The 10,653-nt window shown below is 42.0% G+C and overlaps 1 protein-coding gene across 1 annotated transcript; it reads right to left on the bottom strand.

Annotated features, from left to right (window-relative positions):
• Positions 1–5,935: 5,935 nt before the first annotated feature.
• On the bottom strand, positions 5,936–8,500 carry GSPT2 (G1 to S phase transition 2). The gene is made up of 2 exons (XM_057718503.1): positions 8,369–8,500; positions 5,936–8,262 (listed from the first exon to the last, which is right to left on the bottom strand). The coding sequence occupies exon 2, from the start codon at positions 8,249–8,251 to the stop codon at positions 6,359–6,361; it is 1,893 nt and encodes a 630-aa protein (XP_057574486.1). The 5' UTR covers positions 8,252–8,262; positions 8,369–8,500; the 3' UTR covers positions 5,936–6,358.
• Between the last annotated feature and the right edge of the window lie 2,153 nt (positions 8,501–10,653).

Raw genomic sequence — 10,653 nt, 5'->3', positions numbered from 1 at the left:
ACTCCAATGAAGCCTCTATCTCTAACAACCAATTTACAGGAAAGTCAGGAGACAGAGGGACTTGTTAAACAATGACAAAGGGAGGATGTCAGCAAAATCCAGACTGTATGAAACTCTAGAGAATAAAGGACCCAAATTGTTCAGTGTATAAATTACAAGCAAAGCAAAAGAAGGGACAACCTATAGGTTGAAAGAGACAATAAGCATGTTAACAAATTATAATGCATGGGCGTAAACTGGATCCTGATTTGAAAATCAAATTTCAAAAAGATAAACATTTATGACACAATTGGAACATTTAAACTAGGAATGAATATTTGAAGATATTTAGGGATTAAAATTAATTTTACATGTGATATTGTTACTGTCCTTGTATTTTTAAAGTGTCTATGTCTTTTAGAGATACATACTGAAACAATCTTTTATTAAGTGATATGATGTTTAGGATTAACTTCAAAATAATCTGCAGGTGGAGAGAAGTGTGTGGGAGTGTAGATGAAATAAAATTAACTAAGAGTTCTTAACTGTTGGAGCTATGTGAGATCTTACATGGATTCTTTATAATGGTACATCTTGTCATGTATCTGATAGTATATCAGTCATCCCAAGTACCATCTTTTCCCATAGAAGTCCCCAACACATTCCTGCACACATCATTGGGAAGAACCAGGCCACATGGCCAACTTTAGGTGTAGAGGAGGCTGGAAAAACCATCATCTGACAAAGGGGAATGGAACAGCCATGACTGGACTGGAGAAATTTCAAGTCCCCCTCCCCTCCCCACTCCCAGGCTAAACATATTGCTTCTTTTTTAAAAATCCATTTTTCTTACCGTAGGGCATTGGTCAGCAATCAAGAAATCTAGTGAGAAGGAGAAGCAGAGCTCCTAGGGTTAAAAACACAGTCGAGGTTAAGGACTGATTGTGCACTGAAGGAAATAAACTCACAAGGACTGAGCCAAATTTTCATACCTGCTACCTTGTTCAGTCCTCACAACAATCCTATAAACGAGGCATTTGATCAGGCCACCCAAGATGGCTATTCTCTTATTCTCTGCACATGCCTTGCTCAACCAGTGCCTGCTTCACTTACACCCTACTCACATGACTGACCTTCCCTCTTAATCATAGAGCCTAATCAGTAATGCCTATGTACTTGCCCCCAGCCCCAGCTAGTGATTGTTCTAATCTTTAGATCAGTACATCTCCACCTATTAGCTCCACGGTGGAGGGTCACTCCAGGACCTTGCTTCAGACGGGTAAGATCTCCCATTGATTAAACTATTGTCTCGGACTCCGGGTTCTTTCTTCGGTCTTGAGGCTGAGCAAGCACAGGCCTTGCATGTCTGCGGGGTGCAGCCCAACACGAGGTAACTGGCATTAGTTCTACATTATGCATGAGGGAACAGAGACTCATAGAAGAGGGGTGAGGTCACTTATTCAGGGTTCTGATTAGTGGTTTCATGGTGCATTGCCCCTGTGCCATGGGTCAGTCCCTTCTCTGGCTTACCAAGATCACTGTCTAAAACATAAACAAAGGAAGAAAAAGAAGTCTGCTATTCCTCAGCACTATGCTAGGTACATTCTACGTCAGGAAGGTGACATTTTCATTCAAGCCACTTCTCTGATAATGGGGTCTTCTGGAAGAGGTGGGGGCACCAGGGTGGCCCAGAGCAGAACTTGCCCTTTGTTGTAGCTGTGACATCTGCACACTCAGGCCATACGTGTTATTTTGGATGCCGCTAACTCAGTCAGGCATTGGTAGATAGTGTGAGACCTAAAACTGACACCTGGGGATCTGTGAGGCTTGGTAATATCACCATCCTCAGAGTTAGCTGCCATGCTGCCAATATCGCCAGCAGTTTTGACCTCTTTGGAGGCCCTGCTCAGATTCTGCTGGGAAATCAATATGACCTTTCTCGTGCCCCCAACTTCCCTCCAGGCCTTGAACAGTGTGCCGTCCATAGAAGCAAATGTTCTTGAATTATGTTAAATTTGGTCACTGCAAATTTTTACGCACCACTAGGATCTTGTGAAGCCACCACACATCTGTCCTGAATCACCAGCCTTTAAGGTTAAGGCCTCCTTAGATGTATCTCCACTCCTTCAAACCTTGGTGTTCCCTTCTTAAATGTGCAAAATGTATGCTTGCAGCTCATTTACCCTTTCAGACCAGAGTTCTTTTGGGTTTGGCACACATTGAAGAACACAGATGGTGATGGAGCATTCTGTCATTAGCATCACTCGGGAGTTAAGCCTTTAGATATTTAAAAAATGTATTAATACATTTTATATCATCTATTCATTTATACCTTAGCAAATTGGCAAAGAAGCTAAAGCAGTTTGGAAAGCTAAATAATATATGTCATATGAGCATCAGTTAAAGCAGGGTGCAAAAAGAAATACGAAGGTAGAATTCAAATAATAAACTTTAATCCAGAAACTGTCAGCTAAAGTAGCAGAAACCATTTGGGGGTCTTTCTTGCTCATTTGCCATGTGACAATGTGTTCTGTAAATTTATTGGTGTGGCAAAAGGTCACTGATAGACTGTGGTAGAGCTAGTAAAAGCAGTCTCGGGAGGAGATAATTCATCTAAGTCTCTGTTAGAGATTAGAGGAAGCCTTTTAAACAGAGCCCCAAATGTGAGGAAAGAAGAGCTGTAATTGGATACTTATTGGATATATATCATATCAACTGAGAGATACAGTGACATGAATGTATACAGCAACCTGACTGTGGACAAATCTTTTTCTTTTTTCCTCTCATTCTAAAATTGGGGGCAGGTCTCAATATTCTCTGCTTGGACTTTTGAAGTTCAACAATGAAAGAGAAATATCTTCATTAGAGGGCTGAGAACTGTCTGCAAATTATGTGTGCATGTAAATTCTGATTGCTTAATATTAATCTGAGTAGAAAATAAGGGGCTTTGCTGAAACTCCTTTTGATTGATGTCTGATTCTTAGAGCCTGAACCTTTCATCCACTGACTTATTAAAGAAACTATACATTTTTTTAAAGGATAAGTGAAGGAAAAGAGAATCCCCCTAGAATTTAGACAAATTTCCTCTAAAACGATCTAGCATTGTTGAATGCAGGATAGAACTGTAAGGGAAGCTGATAGTCAATCCTCTACAGGCTATAGTGTCAAATTGTAAACTGTGCCTTCTTGTATGTAAGCAAAGCTTTTTTTCTCTTTTCTCACACGTGGCATTTTCATACAGTAGGTTCTTTTTTCTCTTCCCTTTCCCTTGTTGATTTTGGTGATCGATCAAACATTAACACATACAGGGTGTTTTGAAAAAGCTTCTCCCAAATTCTAAGGTAAGCCCACTTTCCCCACTCAGTGGAAATAGTCGTGTCCCTGGTAAGAAATCTGGGATCAAATTTTCCTTTCCCCCAGTGGCCAACCATGAATGGATATTGTTAACTGAATACCAGAACAAATGAAAGTATGTCAATACCCTCAACAGAAAATACAGAATCATATTGAACATAAAAACACACACTGGATCAATGTGAACATGTTCAAATGCTCAGGTTTTGGCAGAATTTCTGTAGTAGCTGGATAGTTTCTTTTGAATGACCATGAAATGGTAACTAATAACTTTCCTGCTGCTAGACAGGCCATTTTAACTAAAGTGTGTAAGTTGAATATTTGTACTGTGAAATGTGCATAAGTAAACTTTAAAAACAGCAGGTCCTTGCATTGTAGTAAATCAGAATCATGACATTGTAAAAAGATAATCTATTTTGAGGACTTGTCTACTGAAGACAGGAATGGTAATCATAGTGGATATTAATAGCACTGCAATTTGTCCTGGGTACCAGAGAAAGATGCTCAAAGTGAGTGATATGGAGGTCTGCTAGCTTCTACCTAGCCCAAACTTTCCATTTTCTTTCCTTCATGGGTCTTTGCTGAAGTACCAAATAAGTCGGCCCCTTTTCCTAAACCTCCTCAGATTTGTCCTGTAGTGACCAGAGGAACAAAAAGAAGAACCTTGGGAGTAAAGTTGCCAAGAGCCATCCTGAAGTAGGAAGTTCATGATGTTATTTACAGGATGCAGCCAGACTTCGGGAGTTTCTACATTGATCTTGTTTGCCAGGAATTTGAGTTGCTGTTAGCACCGTTAAATTGGTCTGAATTAGAGGCAACAGGGGACCTCTGAAGGGACACTGTTTTGTATGCCCTGGGGAATCTGTACTGTGTTGTGAATGGCCTCAATTTGCAGTATTGGAGAACACTACCAGACATTAAGAACTATAAAGGAAGGTATTCATAAAGTTAGAAAAAAACTGTTACCACAAGTTTATATATTGAACATTTTCCTAAAGAGCCAGGGTCCGGTGTGTCCAATCACCTGGATGATCACTGAAATGAAAATTATTGGTTTCATTTATTTCAGTGAAGATTTATGTCCTGGTCTCTGAAAGTTGATTTTTTACAGAGTTCAGAGCTCCTAGTGGAGAAATTTCTATACAACTGGTTAATGAGAAAGACATTTAGGAGCCAGTTTTTGATGGGAAATTATCCAAATTGGATGGAGAAAAAGAGTTCTGTCCTGCCTTGTGGCTTTGGCCTATTAGTGGATGCTATCCAAAATAATCGTATTGGTAAATTACTAAAATTGCAAAACAATGACACTGATGCAGCATCAGAAACAAATTTTTAACAAGTGGTTGTCAGGGCAAAACTTTTAGCAAACACTGGATTGGCCTGTATTTTATACAAAGTTCAGAGCACAGAGGCAAGAGAAGGAACTGTAAAATAAGATGAAACTCTTGCCACTGATATTCTAATTATTAAAGGACTGGGTCCAAGACAACATGAATCACATCCCTGTGGGTTAGGTTAGCTGACATATGACAAAATAAAAATCCTTTTTTCCCTGTGGGTGCCCTGAAGATCTATGGTTGGATGATTCACGAAGCCTTGCTATTGATGCTCTGACAAGACCTGTGGCTACCTGACAGGTTAGATATCCTGGAGGTACATGGGCACACAAACAAAGGGACCATGGAGAAGGGTCTTGAGCATAGCCCAAGGTGTTCCAGCAGCAGTCTCCACCCTTGTTCAACCACCCCATGAGTGTGAAGAATTGGCTCTTCCCACCACTGGGCAGTGTTTACACTGGGCCACTACCCACTTACCAAGACAGAAAGTTCTTGTAGCTGTTGATAGTTACGCAGGTTATAAGGCCGCTCTCCTGGCAATAAAAGTAGCCACCTCAGGATCCACAGTTGGTGTTTTCCTCAGTGTACTCTTCAAAGGCAAGTCCAGTTACCTCTGACCCCAAGAGTGGGTCGTGATCTGACTGTAAAAATGACCTCCCACCTTTCCTACTGACCCCAAGCACTGAAGAACAGAAGAGTGGAATGGTCTCCCCATTTCCAAGCTCAGGACCCTCACTAACCCATACTTGTCAGTGAATGACTTACTATTGCAAGCATTTATCTTCCCAATAGTCATGCCCCTTATTGTGTTGTGTCCCACATCACAAGTCTCTTGGTGAATCAAACAAAGGGGTGTGTTAAGATGAGGGAGTGCGGATAACAATTTAGTCAACGTATGGCCTGAATCCCCAGGTATATTTGTAATCTGGCCATGTTCAACATTTGGGGACCTGATAGATGGCCTGAGCTTTTCTTTTTCAAATCACAAGTGGGGAAGCAGAAGAGCTCCTTTATTGACTGGACTTGAACACAGAAAACAAAGTTCATTTGGAAGAGCTCTAAACTTTTTTTCTCAAAATTAAAAATTTTCCTTTAACACAAACCTGTGCATTGTTTGCAAATTCCTCATTTAAAACAGTAAGTGTAGGACAGTTTTTAAAAGCCCAGGTAATAAAATGTATTCAAGTACTTGAGGAAGTAAAAAAGCTAACTGAGAAGTATTACAGACAAATTAAAAAAATATTCAAAAGCACTTCAAATACCAATAAGAGTTTCATATGGAATATTTTATTCACATGTTAGTTATCTTTTAAACATGTACACACACACTGACACACTCTGGTCTGCGTGGAACAGGGTTGTCTAAATATCCTAAGGGAAAATGAAAAATTAAAAAATATATTAATTTTTCATTGTTATAGACAATTACATCCACATCACTTACAAAGCTATTACTGATTCTGTTCAAGGAAGCAGAATGGCATAGGAAGGGGAAACTTATGGGTAAATTCAACAGTGACATAACTGAGATCTCAACATGAGAAAGCTGACAAAACATGGATTTTTGCTGTGAAATTTTTCTTTGCAAAATATGGAGAAAAGTCTGTCAACGGGCAGTAAATAAGAGAAGGTGGTGAACTTTCATAGTCAATTCTCACAGTATTGTGTAGGGGCATCAAGAAAACTGCTTAGTCCTTCTCTGGGACCAGTTTCAGAACTTTTCCAATGGCAATGGTCTTACCCTCATCTCTTAAAGTAAAACGACCCATCTGAGGAAAATCTTTGAATGTCTCAAGGCAGATAGTTCCTGCTGTCCTTAAACGGGCAATGCACACTTGATCTTGTTTCACGAAGCGGGGCCGTATCTTACTCTTTTCTCCTGATTTTTTATCTACCAAGGAGATTAAGGCTGTTATCTCAACTTCCTCAATACAAGTATGAATGTGCAGCACCGCATTATAACCTGGGCAGATGATGGACTTGTGCTCAATAATCACTATCTGAACATCAAATGTGCGTCCAGAATGGCAAAGATTATTAGGATCACAGAGTATGAATCCTGGAAGAATCTCTTCTTCTTCAATTCCCTTCAGTCTGATTTTAAGGTTTTCACCTGGGGCTACATAATCAGTTTCAGCATCATCAGAAAGTATTCCAAGAACTTCCACATTGTGCTTGTTTGGCATCATCACAAGCTGCTGGCCTTTAAAAATGGATCCTGATTCCAGCTTTCCCAGGACCACAGTGCCCATATCCTTGTACTTATCCACAATTGGCAGTCTAATTGGTCCATCAATGGATCTGTTGAAGTTTGGCATATTATCCAAATACGGAATGAATGGTAATCCAGTGTACCAAGGGCAGAAATCTGATTGCTCTTTAATATTTGCCCCGGTCAGCCCTGAGCAGGGCATAAAGTGAATGTCCTTTTTGGGACTGAAGCCGACTTTTTTCAAAAAGGGCACTAGCTTTTCTTTACATTCTTCATATCTCTCACTGCTCCAATTTACTGTGGGATCATCCATCTTATTAATAAGCACTATTAAATATTTCACCCCTGCTGTTTTTGCCAACATCGCATGTTCTCTTGTCTGTCCACCTTTTTCAAATCCAGTCTCAAACTCTCCTTTCCTGGCAGAGATTACCAGTACAGCCAAATCAGCTTGAGAAGCACCACCGATCATATTTGGGACAAAACTCTTGTGGCCAGGGGCATCTAAAATTGTGAAATGTTTCTTTTCTGTTTCAAAATACGCACGACCCACTTCTACTGTTTTACCCTTGTCTCGTTCTTCCTGATTTGTATCTAAGGCCCAGGACAAATACCAAGTTTCTCTGTTTTTTTCTTTAGCTTCTCTTTCATATTTCTCAAGTGTTCTTTTGTCAACCATTCCTGTCAAAAACATGATCTGTCCTCCAATGGTTGACTTTCCGGCATCTACATGCCCAATGAATACCACATTTACGTGTTCTTTTTTAGAAGCACCTGAGGGTACGACCACAGATTTCGATTTTCTGATTTCCTCTTTATCCATCATTTCCTGGCCACTTTCTTCTGGGGGCCCCGAATCTCCCATGGAACTACCCCCTGGCTCAGCTTCACTTACTTCTTTATTGTGTTCCCATGACTCTTCTAAGACCATCTCCATCTCTCCATTTTCTACAACAGGTTCTGAAAGTTCCATGGTAACAGCTGAATTGGAACCTTCACGCCACACTAACTGTTCCTCTTTGGAATGTTCCACAGGTGCCCCCCGTCCCAGCCTTTTACCTTGAGGATCGCCCGCGCCGGGGCAGGTTTCATCGATGCCGGGGGCGTCGGCCGGGGGGATCTGCGGCTGGCCCGGGCCCCGCAGGAAGGACGGCACGAACTCCGCGGCGTGGACGTTAGGCACGAAGGGTTTGGCGTTGACGTTGAGCTGACGGCTGAAGGCCGAGCTGAGGGGCTCACGCTGGGCCTCGGCCGCCGCCACCGCCGAGGCGGCTGGGTCCCCGCTCGGGGCCAAACCCGGTGCTTCCATGTCCACCTGGTCCCAGCAGTCGGGAGCCGAGTCGCTGCTGCTGCCGCTGCCCGGATCCATGGTCCTCAGCCCTGATGGGTGCGGGGAGGGAGCGGGCTCAGGGGGCAAGAAAGAGCGGACAGTGCCGCCGGGGTTGAGGCGACAAGAGCGGGGGGCTCAGGGGGGAGCGACACGAACCTTAGCGGCGGCGCGGAGGCTGCCCGGTTCCGACGCTGCATTCGCAACTGCGGCGGCGGCAACAGATATGGCGGCGCAGCCTCTCCTGTTGTGTGTGAGCGGATCTCCTCCCCCAAACCCCGACCACTTCCGACTCCTCCACCGCCGACCCGGCGCCGGGCGGGGACTGACCCCTCGCTGCCATCCGTACGCTCTGCCTCCAGCATCCTCAGTCCTGGCCGAAGTCCAAAAAGTCTCTCTTTTTTTTTTTTTTTTTTAACGAAAATTTCCATTAATTTTTGTTCACGCGCTCTGGAAGAGCGATTTGACCACGATGTAATGATTAAACCTAGACAGGCACACCTGATTTCCAATTCTACTCAGATTCAAGTGAAAATGAAAATTCCTATTGAACAAATGGAGGTAGAATAGGGGTGAAAGGTTTACCCAGCAACTGAAGGAAGAAATTAGTGGTTAGGGAGGCGCTCTTGAAATACAGGGAGATGAAGCTGAACCTTGGAAATGCAACTTTAGATCAGTCATTAATTTGAAACCCGAGGCCTTTAGATTTCCCTTTTCCAGTAGTGCCCCGCCCCACTAAGCCTGTAACTTTGGCTGATGGCTTCTAGGATGTAAAGATGGGGTTATAACCTTTTTTCATGTCAAGCACTTTGGCTGTGTCTGCATGGAAGGAATTCCCAAGAAGACTCTTGTCCCGGTGAAACTGCACAACCTACAGCATTTGTGCAGGTGCCTGGACAATGGCTGGTGGAGCCTATAGACAGGCACAGGACACATATCACTTGTATTCTTCTAACCAGCTGTATTCTGGTGTACCTGCCCCACTCACCAACACCTCCTTGGAGTACACCCTAGGTCCACAGGCTTTCCTCTCTAATTCTGGGGGCCTGGAACCTTACTGCTGATACTGGGTTTGCTCTAAGAAAGAATCTGTCATATGGGAAACTTACAGGGGTTGTGGGTATCAGGCTAATTAAGCCAATTAAGACCTCTGAGATGGACAAAGTCCATAAGACACTAAGCAATAGAATCTCACTCTTAGAAAGAGTTTGTAACATTTGAGCCAAAGCCTAGAAGAGCTAGTTTGTAAATTATCTTAATTTAGATCAAACCGAAATAGAAAAAAGATCCTGGGAAAATGCAATGTGCTAGTACAAGATGAAGTCATAAAGTTGGATATTAAATAAATCCAACAAGTCAAAATATAAAAATTAGTAACTGATTTATAACTTAAGAATTTTGTTTTGCAAATTTCAGGGGTAGAAAAAATGTCCTATATCTAACACACTTGCATTCTTGATGGTTTCAGTCGGTGGTTGCCACTATTTTACTAGCTCTGTGCTGTTCCCAAGCCATTAGATGTCGAACCCCTTCATTCTTTTTGCCTCAGGTAATAGCTTAATTATTTGCTATCACATAAAGAGAATGTAACCTATTCACAATGAATAGGAAGAAATGAGAAGGTGAATGTGCAGAGACCCTTGGACAGCACTCTACAATATGCTGGAGCCTTTCTTGTGCATTCTGTGAAGCTCGCATAGACTTACTAAAATGTCTCTGGGGGAACTTGTCAAGGTTCAGGCAAATGTGTTCACATAAAGTTAGTAAGGAAGCAGGACAGACCGGGTACATTTCCTTTACCTGGATCATTTGTATTGATCATGAGGATATTAGCATAACTGCTACTTAGTAATATCTCTGTTAGAGAACAAAGGATGATTCACTTTTAGAACCTTAAAGGAGAAATGAGAAATGGTGACTGGATGTATTCACAAGCCAACATCCTTGGGGCTCAGAGGGAGGCAGATACACCCAAGAAAAGAAATACTGACCAGGCTATATACACAGAGACTAACCTTGGACAAAACTCTCTTGGTTTTTGTGATGGGGTGATTGTCTCCATTGATCTGCCTAGAACTTTGAAAGAGTTCATCAGTAAATGGGAGAAGTCTCATCAAAGGCTTTTTAAGAAAGAAAGTATAGGCAATATCTGGCCACTGCTTAATTCAATCATTTTCCCTTTAAAGTTTTTTATTGCAAAGTATAGCACAAATACAGAAAATTGCATGAAACAACATTATAGCTTATTGACTCAGAAGGAAAACACGCTTGTAACCACCACCCAAATCAATAGTTAGAACTTTGCCAGCCAATCCGAAGGCATCTCTCTACCCTGTCCAATCACAACCCATTCCTTTCACCTTTAAATGTAACTACTATCCTGACATTTATGGTAATCACCTTCATGATTTTCTGTACAGTATTATCACACAAATGTATACTCA

Source organism: Hippopotamus amphibius, chromosome X (genome assembly GCF_030028045.1).
Source record: "Hippopotamus amphibius kiboko isolate mHipAmp2 chromosome X, mHipAmp2.hap2, whole genome shotgun sequence".
In the NCBI taxonomy this organism is placed as follows: domain Eukaryota; kingdom Metazoa; phylum Chordata; class Mammalia; order Artiodactyla; family Hippopotamidae; genus Hippopotamus; species Hippopotamus amphibius.
Note: the sequence above shows the minus strand (reverse complement) of the source record. Positions and strands in the feature narration are given on the sequence as shown.